Below are 15,737 nucleotides of genomic sequence, written 5' to 3'. Positions count from 1 at the left end.
CGGAAATGATCAAAGAATAATGAAAAACCACCATGGGCTGCGGAGCACTCTGAATGAGGAATTCTGTTGAGCCCTTGATTGTCTGATTGTCTACATGTGGAGCGAGTCATCACAGCACAGTCATGGGCAGCCGTTTATATATGCAGAAAGGAAAACAAAGGCAATATTAAAGGGAAACTAGTGGATGCTAATAATATTAATATGTGGTCACAAAACTGGTAATGCAATTAAGCATTTTATCTCTCTTCATTCATCTTGTCTCTTTCCAGACTGCAACTCCATTGATTTACTTTATTGTTTTTTTTAACAGTTTTTTTATTTAACCTTTTCAAAAGAAGTACAGAAGGGAAAAAAAGGGGGGGTACAGTACAAATTATTTGCATCACCTATAAAGATGTACAATCCTACACCATCTTGGTGCTTTACTTTATTGTTAATCTTATGGTTATCTTTCTTTTCAGGCTTTCTACTTTATTTTTTATTAATTAACCCTTAGCAATACATATCAATAGAGTAATTCACAAATAATATAAAAAAAATAAAGCCCTGTTGCAAATGTTCTTGTTGTTCTCCTGTTTACACCATGCTCAATGTTAATGTTATGGTAAACAACCTCTTTAACCTAGACCCTTGCACAGTATATCAGGGCAACATCAGTTCCTGCTAGCAATGACAAGCCAAGCTGCATACTGGCATGGCCACATTTTGGGAAAGCCAGTCCTCAGTGCTTGGCCGTCAGGATGATAGATCAGAGGTAACTGCTCCACACAATATGATTCTCAGGAAATGGAAGAGACATAGGAACAGGTAGGTAGTTTACACCTGCCCCAAGGGATGCTGGGGGTTGTAGGAGATCCTCCTGAAACAACAGGAAGCAAGGAGCACAGAACATATTGCACAGGGTATACAGTACAGCAACAGAGACAGGTGACCAGCAGCATAGTGAGAAACATAAAAAACAGTGACTGTCTATTTTGACACATTTTTTTAATTCACAGTTCTATCTATAATAAATGATCATCCATCTTTGTTTTAATGTGAAAATCAGTGCTCTTTAACATGCAGCTTTCTAGCATTGGCTGCCAAAAAATTCACAGCAGCCACAGCCAGATGCCTTGGCTTGTAGTTCAGAAACTGCTGCAGTATCACATGCATTTGTGGGTAAGCGATGCTGTGCCATCTTCTCGCAACGCTATCAGTAAAGCATCTTTAGTGTCTTGAAATAGATTATTTTTGTGGTTCAAACAGCCCTACGGTCATGTTTCAGGGATTGGTGCCTGCTGTAATCATCTGATTTCACCTGCTTCTTTAAAATTGGAAATAAAAAGTGTTTCTATGCCACAATGACACAATTGATTCTCCCCGTGTTTATGTGCAATTCTTACTACTTTCCAAACATATCAAAAGCAGGTTAACAGGTTCCTGTAGGAGCTTTACACAGGACAGTGCCTTATGTGAATGATGTACAATCTTTGTAAAATGCTGTGGAATATTATGGTGCTATATATACTAAGGATGCTGATACTGTAACAGTGAATAACTAAAATATAATAGAATGGAATAGCTTGATCTGTCCATGGTGCTGAACTGACAGACTTTAAATGAAGCAACTGTTTCTAGCAGTAATATAAACATCTGCATTTGGCTATAGTTTAGACCAATATACAAAGTGAAATTTTCACAGTAAAAACACAGCTAGAGAACTATTTTACACCAGCTATTTGGTATTCAGTTTATATGACCTCTAACTGTAGCTGTTAACTCTACACAAACATACATTTATTACGTTAGTAGGGATTATTTAATGTATACCAAAAACAGTTTATTTTTATAAGGAAAGAAAATATAATTTTACAGTAAATTTCTATTACAGTGTATACTCGAGTATAAGCCCAGTTTTTCAGCACCCAAAATGTGCTGAAAAAGTCTACCTCAGCTTATACTCGAGTCAATGATGCGAATGGCTGTGCTTCAGCACAACACACGCTCCTGCATGCGCTCTGCTAGGAAAGAACTCACCTCCATGAGTATCCACAGAAGGGGCAAGAGGGGGCAGTTGCCCCCCCCTGGAAAAGTTAAGTCAGTTGCCAAAAAAACCCCACCGCACTCGTCTTGTCTCCCCAGCGCGCCGGCTGCCACACACCATTCACTTCCTACCCGGCCCACATCTCCCCGGCACCTCCCGCTCACTCACAGTGCCTTCATCACGTGACGTCATCAGAGGCAGCTGGCAGCATGGCAACGGGCCTACTGCAGCCTCCCCACCTCTGCAGTCCTGCAGCGCCTGCGGGGACTCGCGCTAGAGGCGGGCTGTGGCCAAGTAAGCGCAGGCTGGTGTTCTGGGCCAGGGATAGGGGACAGGCTTCTGGAAATCCAGATGCTCCAACGCAGAGGCAGGTTTATCCTTCCAGTCGCGTGTGGAGTGGGCTGAGCCTGCGGGGGAGCGAGCTTGTGAGTGTCTCATTGCCTTACCTGGCTGCGTATTGTGCAGCACTGGCCCGACCCTTGCTGTATGTTTGTATGTATGTGTATGTAATGTATGTATGTTTATGTAATGTATGTATGTATATGTAATGTATGTATGTATGTAAGGTATGTTTACACTTACAACAGCAAATGTGGGCAGCACAGAGCTGTGGCTGCAGCCTCTTCGGATCAGTAAGTAAGAGGAGCAGGAGCGTGTATTCTGCTGAAGATGTCCTAAAATTCATTTCTCACCCCTAGGCTTATACTCGAGTCAATACATTTTACACATTTTTGAAGGTAAAATTAGGTACCTCGGCTTATACTCGGGTCAGCTTATACTCGAGTATATAAATTATACATTACAGATTTTAGATTTAAAGTTATATGTAAATTTAACTGCTAGTCAAAAGAGTATCTGTCTGACTTTACATTCCATGTTTTCCTGGCTGGAATGTAGCAGAAGCCATTTCATTAAAAGACCAGGAGGATGCTTGACTTTTACATTGTTTTAAGATTCAGAACCAGAAGGGTGGAATCTAATGAATTTATCAAGAGAAATGATGTAATAAAGGGCTGGGAAACTGCTAAATTGATTTGTTTTGAGATCAGGCAGCGACCATGGAAGATACATTTGTTACTATGTACAACATGACATCAATACAATTGCAGCCACTTGGCAGAAAACCAGTTAATACTGAAATGGCAAATTTGGTTCCTAGTTTGCACAAGCTCTGATTTTCCAACACAGCTGGGGTTGGGGTGATTAAATTTGTTTTTAAATCAGGGTTTACTAGGGTGGCCTGAGAAATTTTTAGTGAATTTTATGGAAAGCCTTTCATTGGAAAGCAGAGATATTTACAGTATTGATGTTCCTGAAAGTAAAATGGCACCAACAAGGTGGCAGAAGAGGGTGTCCCCTGGACAGTTTTATGCCCTGCACCTTGTGTCATATATTTTAATCCCATGTAAGGTTCAGAGTGCAGTTTGTGTCACCTACCACCAATGCTCTGTATAGTTCATTTGTACGTTTTGTAAGTGATCCCTAATAGTTTAGACATTGCTTAAAAGTATTTCATTTTTTAGTTATGTTTGTAGTTAAAGGGGAACTCCGGCTTCCATAACCAAAATTTGATAAAGAGGCCCACAGAACACAGAAACCCCTAATATACCCATCACAGTTACCTGTTTCTTCAAATAGTATGAATAAATGCCATTTTCTATGCTGAAATCCAGCTGTTTAACAGTTCTTCTCTTTCTGCATCATTGGCGGGGGAGGAGGGACTAAACACTGATGTTACAAATTGTAACAACTTCTCCACAACTTACAGACAGCATGCAGGAACTACATAACCCACAATGCATTGCACTGTGGTGTTCCGTTCACTATTAAAATCACGTGTGCAGGGAATTGTGGGGTGTGGAGGATGCAGGCTAAGGACAGCTGGCTGTTGATACAAAGTAACAGTAGTCAGCCAGCTCAGCAAAGTAGTCAGAGAGATCAGCAGGAGAGCAGGGAACTAGGCTCAGGGAACTTTTACAAACCATTAAAAATCATGAAAAGTTTGCACATTTTCTAATTGATGTATATTGCAAAGTTGCTTGAAATTATGTTTACTTTTCAAAAAGTTTAAGTTATGTTTGTGTGGAGTTCCCCTTTAAGTTTATAGATACCGCACAAATAAAATCTGCCATATTGTTTACAGTAATACTATAGGCATTATAGAGAACAAGTGGAGCAGCTTAACCTTAATTGTCAGTGCTGGAACTGCTATTTTTAGTGCTATCTTGGAGACATTTTAAGCCCACTTCAATCAATGTTCTAATTATATAGAAACAAAAATAAAGAAAAATAATGTTGTTTGTACATTAATAAATTAATGATTTGGAATCCTATGCATGATATATATAGATCACAGCTGTAATAAAATAATTTAAACTATATTGTTACATGGTATTGGTTTAAATTGTGAACTGCTGGTAAAAGTGAATTTTTAAACCTCCATGTTATGAGATGGAAATAATCTACATTGATATTAATATGTGATTTATGGTTTTAAATGGCTGTGGTCTGAGCATGGTTTGGGTGAATCCGATACAGATTTTTATGGTGTATAGCACATTAAAAACAGAACACTGCAATTGCAAGAGTCACAGTCAAGTACCAAGAGCTCATGTTTAGGTCAAATCCAACTGGACCCATGCACAGAGAGTTGCACTCTACAAAGGATATGCATAGAATACAGCAGCTCTGTGGCAGAACCAAATGTAAGTGCTATATAAATTGCACACTAACTGGCACTAACTAGTACTGTTAGTACTATTTACTATTAGTAAATGATTCCTCGGGTTAAAAGTAAAATAATTTGCTAGCACAGATACAAGTGGTCATACATTTCATGAATATGATTTAAGCCCACTTACCACAGAGAGCAATGATATGGCTGCTGTCTTCATGCACAAACTTCCTGGTAACCGCTTCCTCCATGATCTGCTTCACCTGAAAGAAACATGTCAGTTTAGCTGAAGTTTTTAAACTTTAGTCATCAGCAATCTAAAAATATGTGAAATTACAATGATTATGTCCATGTCCATGAGAGTAATAACAAAGTACACATTGTGTATGGCCCCCATTGTCTCACTGTCCCTGGATTGGTAGATTGCACCAATGGAAGTAAGATTTACTGCAGAACTAGGTACTGCAAATCAATGTTTAAATTATTTGTATAGTATTGATTACTGAAAACAGGATGAGCACCAAATACCAAGGAAGTCCCCAATACAACAGTTGTTATACGCTGTACAAAAATGGACAAATATGAATATTTTTAAAGTTCAGTTCTCCTTTAAGATCATAATACCTGTTTGGGTAGGAAAATAGGGGTATACTTTGCCAACCATTTAACAGGAATATACCAAACGCTTTTATAGGAAATTATAGATTGATTTCTTATCTTAACGATATCCTTTGCCAGACATGTAACCGCTCTCATTAACCAATTATGTATCCTAGCAACCACAGAATTAATCAATTTACAAACCAGCCGTATTTATAAGACAAAGAAGGAAAAAAACTCAAAATTGCAGATAGCAGATTTCTCTAACAGACAATTAATAGCACCATTGCGTGTATCCAGCCTTTCTATTCTTGTTCCCTAATAAATAATCCCTAATTCACTAGTCCTAATTCAATTGTTCTTCTGTCCATCTAATACATGTGCTGAAAGCAAAACAAATTGATTTTATTTTGGCATTGTAAATCATCATATACTAATTCTCTGGCATGACTATAAACATATTGCGGGCTTATAAAAACCACCAGGCTAAAATACAGACAATGTGGGGCCGATTCACTAAATTCGAGTGAAGGATTCGAAGTAAAAAAACTTTGAATTTCGAAGGTTTTTTTGGGCTACTTCGACCATCGACTACGACTTCAAATCGAAGGATTCGAAGTAAAAATCGTTCAACTATTCGACCATTCGATAGTCGAAGTACTGTCTCTTTAAAAAAAACTTCGACCCCCTAGTTCGGCATATAAAAGCTACCAAAGTCAATTTTAGCCTATGAGGAAGGTCCCCATAGGTTGCCTAACTTTTTTTGATAGAAGGATATTCCTTAGATCGTTGGATTAAAATCCTTAGAATCGTTCGATTCGAAGGATTTTATCGTTCGATCGAAGGATTTTATCGTTCGATCGAAGGAATTATCCTTCGATCGTTCGATCGAATTTTCTGCGCTAAATCCTTCGACTTTGATATTCGAAGTCGAAGGATTTCAATTCCTAGTCGAATATCGAGGGTTAATTAACCCTCGATATTCGACCCATAGTGAATCAGCCCCTGTGTGTCCTGAAATCTTGCAAAGTAACTTAGACATTATGGGGGTGATTTATCAAAGGTCGGGTTTGTGAGGTTTCTTCTACCTCAGATAAACTAACAAATCGAATATTTGCTTATTTATGAAAAAACCCTAATGTAAAAAACTTGAATTAATGCAGTTGGCGGGAAAAACTCAAATACTCTAATTGATCGAGTTTTCGAGTGCAAATCACCATAAAAAAACCCTGGAAATCGTGAAGGCTCAAAACAACTTCAAATGGTTCAAGGGACCTCTGTCACTGACTTCTACATGACTTCGATAGGTTTCAGCTGGAGTATTTTCGGATTCAGACTTTTTGCAGCTTCGGGGCAAAATAAATCTCGAAAAACTCTCATTTTTTTTCCAAAATTTAGAGTTTTTGCTGAAACTATCCTCGAAAACCTAAAATTTTTAGGAAAAACACAACAACACAACTCGACATTTAATAAATAACCCCCAAAAGACTTTTTTTAACTACACAGACTACCTATATTTCCTTTGCTATAGGACTGGTCTGTATCTTTTAGCAAGCCAACCATGGTACTACTATATAAATGTGCTCTTGTGGGTTTCTATCGGAGCTGTTTTGGGGTGTGATTGCACTAGTTTCTAACCTGTGTGTAAGGTGAGTGAGACTGCTAGAGTGTATTCATGACAACCATAATATCACACATCTTCATGCATTCTTTTTTTTTTTTTTTGCTGCTACAAAATCTTTCTTATATCTCTTTTGCTGTTTTTTATGGTAGCATTTATATTTTTGGGGAAAGAGCAACTCTGGGGTAACCTAGAATATAGCAAGTTCATTTCAGAATTTGCTTAATGGGAGACTATAAACACGATCATGTTAATATATACATATATATCTAACACACACATAGCTCCCAACATTTTGGAAGTAAAAAGAGGGACAAAAAGATTTTTTCCGCACGTAGCGCAGCAATTTTTTTGACCACACCCCTTTATGTGGCCACACCCCCTAATTACCATGTTTGTTTTACAAAATTTGGCAGGTTATGAAAGTTTGAAAATATTTCTTCTTATCTAAACTGTGTTTTTGTGTCTCAAAATTGTTATATAGTATCTTATTTGCACCTGTTAGCTGTTCTGGGCTCTCTGCTAAAAGCCAATTAAGTGAGAAACTTTGTTTCTTTTTCTGGCTGTTCAGTGCAGAGAAAAGAGGGACTTTCCAGTACAAATGAGGGACTGCGGGTTGAGCTGTCAAAAGAGGGACTGTCCCTCTAAAAAAGGGACAGTTGGGAGGTATGCACACATAGAACACTAGGGGGGTATTTATCAAAGTCTGAATTTATCTCAATATGTTCTGCTATAAACTCCAATCAAATCTGCTCGGCTTTTTTAAAACTTATATATTATTAAATTTTCCAGATAATTTGCTTTGCGGGGAAAAAACTGATTTTCACGATTTTTTCAGATTCTTCTATACGATTTTCAAGATTTTCGCAATTTTCACCGGAAAACTTCGGGGTATTACACGAAATCCAGTGCACATCAAAAAATCATTGGGACTTCTCCCATTGACTTAAATGCAACCTTGACAGGTCTGAGATGCCGGATTTTCAGATTCTGACTTTTCCATCCTCTGGGTTTAATGAAATACTAAAAATTCGTAAAATAAAATCATGATTTTTGCATTCGGAGTTTAGTAAATAGCCCCCTAGATGTTCTCTATACACAGGCACCAAATGCTTTCTCCTTCAGAGGGAGGGGCTGCAGGTTTTTGTGAGAAGGGTCAGTTATCCTTTCTCCTGCTAAAAATAAAACCTTTTTTTCCCTAAAACCACCCAACCCCAAAAGGGAGGTGGCAAGCATTAAAATATGGTTAGAGAGAGGAAATAGATTTTAGAGATTTGTTATCATCTATGGGCTCACATAGTAAACAGAGTTTCAGCTGAATATATGTGCTGAACTTCAACATGGGATCCTATACAAGGTTTAGCAATAGGATAAGTAACTGATAACAAGAAGAAACAGTCCTTATATCAGTGTATGGCAGACAGGAGGCTTTCCAACATGGGATTCCCCAGCCTCTCTTTTACCTGTTGGTACCTATTGATATACAGTATGTTGTTTTGTTTTTGCAATGAGCCGTGAATACACAGAACAATCGCTCTCTGCTGCTGTTACATGTGTGTGTTTTCACATATTCAGATACATGTTTAGTGCATAATCACCTTCTTCCAACCTTTTGTATGTGCACAACAGAAACAAACAGGTCATTGACAGAATCAGGAGTTTGTTTTCTCTACACGGATCCTGGCCATCAGTTTGCAGAGATTTTCCCTGCCCCCCACGACAGATTCTCTCTTTACAAACATGTGTCTCTGGTAAATGTCAGAGCAGCTGCTTCTTGGAAAACAGGGAAGACTGTGTGATGTCAGTGTATTCAGGGACTTGCTTTATTATTGATCCATTAGTGTCCAAGGCTACAGGATCCCAGATGCTCCTCACTTCACAGCTATGGCCACAGAAATGTAGCTTTTCATAGGGGAAACCCCAATACCTACACAGTTTTCATTGTTACTACTGTTTGGATTTGGGTCAGAACCAATGCCTTTCTGACAAGAAGTTTCTAGTCAGTGTCCAAATCCTTTTCCAAACATCAAATACACATCAAATACACTGCAATGACATTGACATTACTGGTCTCCCCTAGTAAAAACACCCACTTTACAAACATGTTTTTTGAGCAGATGAGCTACACAACCATTAAAGGGGCAGTTCACCATTTAATATGATGTAGACATTGATATTCTGAGAATTTTCAGTTGGTCTTTATTTTGTATCATTTTCCGGTTATTTTACTTTGTTCAACGGCTCTTCATTTGGTATTTTAGCAGCTATCTGCTTATTTACCTTAGTAACCAGGCGCTGGTTTGGAAAAGGGATGGGAATATGAATAGGAGAGATAAGTAATGAAAACAATAGAATTATAGCCCCACAGAGCAATAGTTTTTGGCAGTGACCCCCATTTGAAAGCTGGAAAGATGCAGAAGAGAAAGGCAAATAATTCAAAGACGATAAAAAATGATTTGGTAAAATTAATAATTATTGATTAATTAAAAGTTGGTCGGAATAGGGCAATCTATAACATACTAAAAGTTAATAATCCAGACTGCTCCTTCAGTCACTTGTAGTGTGGTAATTCCAGGACTCACCTGCTTCCTGTATTTGGCACCTTACAGAGGTGACTCACATTCTGGAACATGGAGCAAGCACAGAGAAGTGTAGATGGAGGCATCGTACCTTTGTTAATGGTGAAATTTGCTCAATTTTGCAGCTTGCACATTAGCTTTAATAGTGTAATTTGTTACCACTACCAACCACTGATTGGCAGTATTCAGCCAGCTGCAGTAAGATTAATGAAGGCAAACATGTGATTAGTTGTCATGGGTTACTCGACTAGGTCATTTCCCCAGACTTTTAGTAAATGAGTCCCACTTTTTGAGATGCTCATGGTAAGCTCATTACTATTCATAGTTTTCTCCTTCAGAGCCAATAAAGGGCTCCAGCTTTTATGGAATTTACTTGCCGAACCTCTAGCCACATAGAGCACTTCTTATAAAGACTCATCAATCTTCCCATACTGAGACAATAGGCGGGTAGGATCCCTTTCCTGGGGCCAGTAATATCTTACATACATGGAAGATGATTGTTGCTCTAATCGGTTAATGTGCATTTGTGGCTTCAGGTTTCTCACACATCCCATTAATTAAACCACTAGGAAGAACATGTTGGTTAGTACTAATATTTAAGCAGCTAAAGTGAACCATCAAAAATAGAAAACAATAGTGTTTCTGGTAGTACAGGTATGGGACCTGTTATCCAGAATGCTCGGGACCTGGGGTTTTTCCAGATAACGGATCTTTCTGTAATTTGGGTCTTCATGCCTTAAGTCTACTAGAAATTAATTTAAACATTAAATAAACACAATAGGCTGGTTTTGCTTCCAATAAGGATTAATTATATCTTAGGATCAAGTACAAGCTACTGCTTTATTATTACAGAGAAAAAGGAAATAATTTTTAAAAATTTGGATTATTTGGATAAAATGGAGTCTATGGGAGCTTTTTGGATATCAGGTTTCCAGATAAGGGATCCTATACCTGTAGTATATTTTACATTGAAGAGCAGCGCTCACACACACTGTTCATAGCGTTTGATGGTACTTTTGTTTGCATAGCTTTTTAATATGTTTAAAGTGCTCAGGCAATTCAGAATATTGCAATGCTTCTAACAGCCAGTTACTGGAAAACTACACTGATAAAACGGCTGTAATTATTTTCTCCTTTGCCTCTTGATATGATTAGTACACAGTTTGTGTTGATAGCATGTTATTGACTGGCAGTCTGTGAAGTACGGTATTTCCTCACACTGAAATTCACCTGATTTCCTATAATTAGTGCCATCAATAGAAAGATGTAATGCAGTGATAGAAAAATGAGGCGTATTCACGTCACAAATCCCAACCTCATGCTGTTCTATAATTACTGATATGGGTACATTTTTCCTGTGTGTCAGCTGGGGAAGGTTTAATGGCTTAATTTTTTATGAGTGGAAGGATATTCAACTAATTACATAAAGGAATCTGCAACTGTAACTCTTTATTCTACGATGGCTTTGAAAGCCTCCCAGTAGGGGTCTTTTATTTTGCGGAATTCAGTGTGCAAAATGCCAAAAAATGGCTGCTTCTCTGCACCTGACGCTGGACTGAAGTACAGAATGAAGCTTTTACAAGGTCACAGGTGCTTGCTAGATAAGCATTAAATGAGAACTAAACCCTAAAAATGAATAGGGCTAAAAATGCCATATTTTATATAATGACCTTATTGCACCAGTCTAAAGTTTCAGCTTCTTAATAGCAGCAATGATCCAGGACTTCAAACTTGTCACAGGGGGGTCACCATCTTGGAAAGTGTTTGTGACAGTCACATGCTCAGTTGGCTCTGGGCAGCTGTTGAGAAGCTAAGCTTAGGGGTCGTCACTAATTATCAAGCAGAAAATTAGGTTTGCCTGTAATATAAGCTGATGCTACAGGGCTGATTATTAAATTTTGAGCCTTTTATTGTGACATTTCTATTCTATGTGTACTGCATATTGTGAGTGGATCCCTAAGCTCAGTAAGTGACAGCAGCACAGAGCATGTGCAGTGAATCAGCAGAAAAGAAGATGGGGAGCTACTGGGGCATCTTTGGAGACACAGATATTTACTGCTAAAGGGTTGTGGTTGCCTTGGGCTGGTACAGAAGCACAAAACATCATGTACAACATTTCTACCTACTTCTTAGTAGTTAGGCTTTAGTTCTCCTTTAAAGGAATACCTATATAGCACATAATGCTGGGGTTGCCAGTATGTGATGCTATACCCATTGGCTATCTCCGCAAGCTGGCTTTGAAGAACCTGCGAGGAGATGGAGAAAAATAACTAATATACTGTATAATGACCACCATGAAAACAAACTTTGTACAGCCAGATGACTAAGCTTAAAAGAGTGGCAACATTTGAGATGAGAAGGCGTGGACTGAGTTTATCTGGGCATACATCGTAAGGTTGTAGGCCAAATCAGGATGATCTGGTCACCTGGGCCTTAGATCAATGATAATTGGAATCTATGACCTCATTGGGGTCTCCATACACAAGAAGATGAGCTGCCTACTTCATCCGGAGGGGAAAAATTAACAGCCTTTATCAGCCAGCTTTAGAATGGGGCTCTTGTCAACCTCAACTATTTTTTTCTGGTTTACAGAATCATACTTAAAGAATATTATTGATATACCGAAGTGAACATATATACGTATTGTATTGTGTTGAGTTTTGTAGTTTGGTTGTTTATAAATGAAGCATATGTGATATAGAATGCGTAACTGTGTATTTGTTTTGCTCATAAAGCTGTATATAGCTGTACTCTATAGCTGTCTACTTAAAGGTCTGTGGCTAGGGATGCCAAAGAACGTGATGACCATAGGTTGGATATTTGAAATTGAAATACAATATATTGCATGCATAAAGAAAAAGCTTATTGTTTCCAGCAGTACCTATTCCAATCATCCCTATCCTGCTAACACTGAAATATGTAGCTAATAACCAATGTAAGAGTTCCTATTTAAAATTACTTTATTTCTTAGAATAAGTCATTAATTATACCCAATAATACCTGGGGTGAATAATCCTCTTTCTGTTAAAGAACATATTAACATAAGTCTTCCCAGGTGAACGCTAGCTCCGTGTCTACAAACTGCACGCAGCCACATTAACCTCCTCACTGAGTCCTGAAGAAATGCATCTGGACAGGGGCAGGAGGAGTCAACCAATAATCATCACGAGGAAAAAGGCAGCTTGACAAGACGCATAAGGACAGACAACACGATGGGCAGTAATGAAATTAACATATATAGGTATTCGTGATAGCTGGAGCTCAACAGAATGAATCACAGATCAGAAATTACTTTTTGTGACTCACAGATAACACAAGAACTCGTAAAAAAAAAAAAAAGAATACAACATTTTCCACTTTGGTAAATCTCCTTGCTAAATAGGCAAAAATAGGAATGGGACTTAGAGGATGGGACCAAATTATCTATTTGAAAGTGTTTGTGCATGTCTACAGGAATACTGTGTCCCTCTGCACTGCTGGTTCTGACTTGCAAAGCAATGTAGCAGAAGTCAGTTCTCCTCCCTGCCAATATTCCACCATTTCTTACAATGCCGGGCACAGGTCTGTGGGATGGATCAGATGGATTCTGCAACACTGTTTCAGTAGTAAAAAGTAGTAGTGAAGAATGATAAAGTAGTGTTTTCAATAGAAATTATATTTACACATAGTTCTAAAACCATTAAACTTATTTCATAAATCTATATTGGAAGATATATTTCTAATTTTGCAGCACATTCTGCAGAGTTTCCATTTAATCACTCAGATAAACTGGTTCCTTATAAAGCGATGGGCAGCTCATTTCCAGTTATATACAGTATACAGTATATGGCTTGACAGGGAAGTGGGAAAACATATGAGTCCAGATGATCCTTGTGACAGCTCCATTATTATATCAGTTCAGTGATTATCCTAAGAGACCCTATATGAGAAACACTGTACATCCAATTTTATTAGGGATGCACCGAATCCTTCTTGAAAGATTCGGCCGAATACCGAACCAAATCCGAATCCTGGGATGGGTAAAATATGTTTTACTTCATTGTTTTGTGAAAAAAAGTCACGTGATTTCCCTCCCATATGCAAATTAGGATTCGGTTCGGCCTGGCAGAAGGATTCGGCTGAATCCGAATCCTGCTGAAAAGGGCCAAATCCTCGGCGAATCCCGAACCGAATCCTGGATTCGGTGCATCCCTAAATTTTATATATGAATTTGCTGGACAAATGAGGGAATTTCCCATGATCCCTAATTGAGACATGTCAGTGTTCCAGCAGGGAAGTTTTTGTCTCTTTCTAATTAATGAAGAAGCGTGAATGCAGAGACACAGCTGGATCACTATTATTATTTTATATTTATATAGTACCAACATATAAAATAAATGGTTGTATACACTCAACATAAAGATCATATATAAAAATATAATGATACGATAAAGAGGGCCCTGTTTATGATACTTCTTTGCCACCTCTTTTAAAGAGGAACCTTAATTCAAGGCTCTAGAGAAACACTGCTCTCTGCAGGACAACATTTCTTGACTTTATAAGAATGCTACTTTTAGAGAAATCACCCTTCGGCAGAAGTCTGAAACTGTTCTACTTAGCAAGATAAGCCACACAAACATATTCTCAATTCGAAATCCATAACAAAGATGCCAACTGTAATAAGCATAAGGTAATTTACTGTTATTTGGGCAAATCATTTGTGGCTTTTTTTTAACCTAAAAATTAAAGCTAGTTTTCGCTAGCAAAAAGTTACACTCAAATAACAGAAATAATAATGCCTCACTCAGCTTTCTATGGAATTACATTATTGCCATTAGTGCTAATCAGCCTTTGGCAGGAAATCATATGCAATTGTGTTCATAGATTAAGGCAGAGAACCTGAGTGGCACAGAGATGGCGTCAGTATGGGCACCACAGATGTACCCCGTGCAGCTGGAAATGCACTGCCAAAGAGCTCACCGACTCAAGCTGTTACATTGGCTTCAAATGAGCAGATCAGAATTAACACGGTCTGGGATCTTAGCACAAACAGAATATTGGCACATTGCAAAAGTAAATATGTAAATTGATCAAGTGTTTGCTGAGACAATGGGACGTTTTTATTAACAGTGAAAACAGCGTTCACCATAGTTCACTTCCTAGTTGGATCCATTCGTGCCCATTTTTATTCCAGTTGCATAGTGGTTTCTCTGTTCATTGCAAGACTAGCAGCACAATCAACACCAAGTAAACTTTTAGTATGAAATCAATTACTCTTTGCCTCTGTTCTCTGACACAACCCCAAATTTCCAATGGCCTTTGGGGGTGTATGTTCAACAACAGCAGTTTTATTCCTGCATAGTGGACATCTCCAATCTATATGCTAAAATAATATATATACACATATATACACAGGATACAAGATATGTCGCATTGTTACCTAATAAAATTATGTTCTTTGTCTTTTATAACACCCCGCAGGTTGTATATGTATAATGCATTGTATTGTCAGATTTTCAAACTTAAAATTAGGCCTCTGGCTTCCTGCATTGCCAGGGACCACATACTTGTAAACACCTGCCCTGCTGTTTCTGTATAATTTTTCAGCAGCAGGCTACAATGAATGTATTTGATATTTTATGTCAAACATTTTAAAAACAACATTAAATTAATTGTAAAAAGAAATGAAGTTAGTTGCAAACACTAGTTGAACTGTGCAAAACTGTGCCAATTAAAATGTTCTTCATGTAGCTCTTGCAAGAAATTATCTTCTCTGCTGCCTTGTATCTCTAGTGCTAAGATTAGAGCATCAAAATCAATATGATCATGTATGGGGCTCCTGAGATTCTTGTACTAATAAGAACCTGATCTTGCACCTAAAAAAACAGATCACTATTGAAGCCAGGTAAGTAGGGGCTACTTTGAAATGACATGCACCTTCCATGGCAGACCCAGATGCCCACCAGACACACATCTTTGCAACTGTAGAATTGTGAGCAAAAACGTGGACCTGACAGCTGCAGGAACAATTCACTCCCACCAATAGAAGGTGCACGGTGATTTGTACCATTATTTTTGTGCTTTGTAATTTTGCCACATATTGTAAATGAGCCCTCTGGCATTGTTTTGCTTTATTTACTTCCCTTATGGGGAACTTACCTTAATCCAATGTGTTAAAATGAAATTCGTTTATCAGAAAATATTAGGTGCATCCGAATGATTACATTAATTTATTTCTTTTATAAATGCCAGGCCTCT

At 38.1% G+C, this 15,737-nt stretch overlaps 1 protein-coding gene across 2 annotated transcripts in view; it reads right to left on the bottom strand.

Moving 5' to 3' along the window:
• LOC108708040 (small G protein signaling modulator 2) overlaps positions 1–15,737 on the bottom strand; it is a 182,540-nt gene that overhangs the window by 114,746 nt on the left and 52,057 nt on the right. For both annotated transcript variants that reach the window (XM_018246316.2, XM_041581838.1), the window contains exon 2: positions 4,888–4,963. In XM_018246316.2, coding sequence (XP_018101805.1) covers positions 4,888–4,963 — 76 coding nt within the window. The remainder of the gene's footprint in view (positions 1–4,887; positions 4,964–15,737) is intronic.

This window comes from Xenopus laevis, chromosome 2L, assembly GCF_017654675.1.
Source record: "Xenopus laevis strain J_2021 chromosome 2L, Xenopus_laevis_v10.1, whole genome shotgun sequence".
Taxonomy (NCBI): Eukaryota; Metazoa; Chordata; class Amphibia; order Anura; family Pipidae; genus Xenopus; species Xenopus laevis.
The sequence above is the reverse complement of the archived record's forward strand: the minus strand, read 5'-3'. Positions and strand labels throughout refer to the sequence as shown.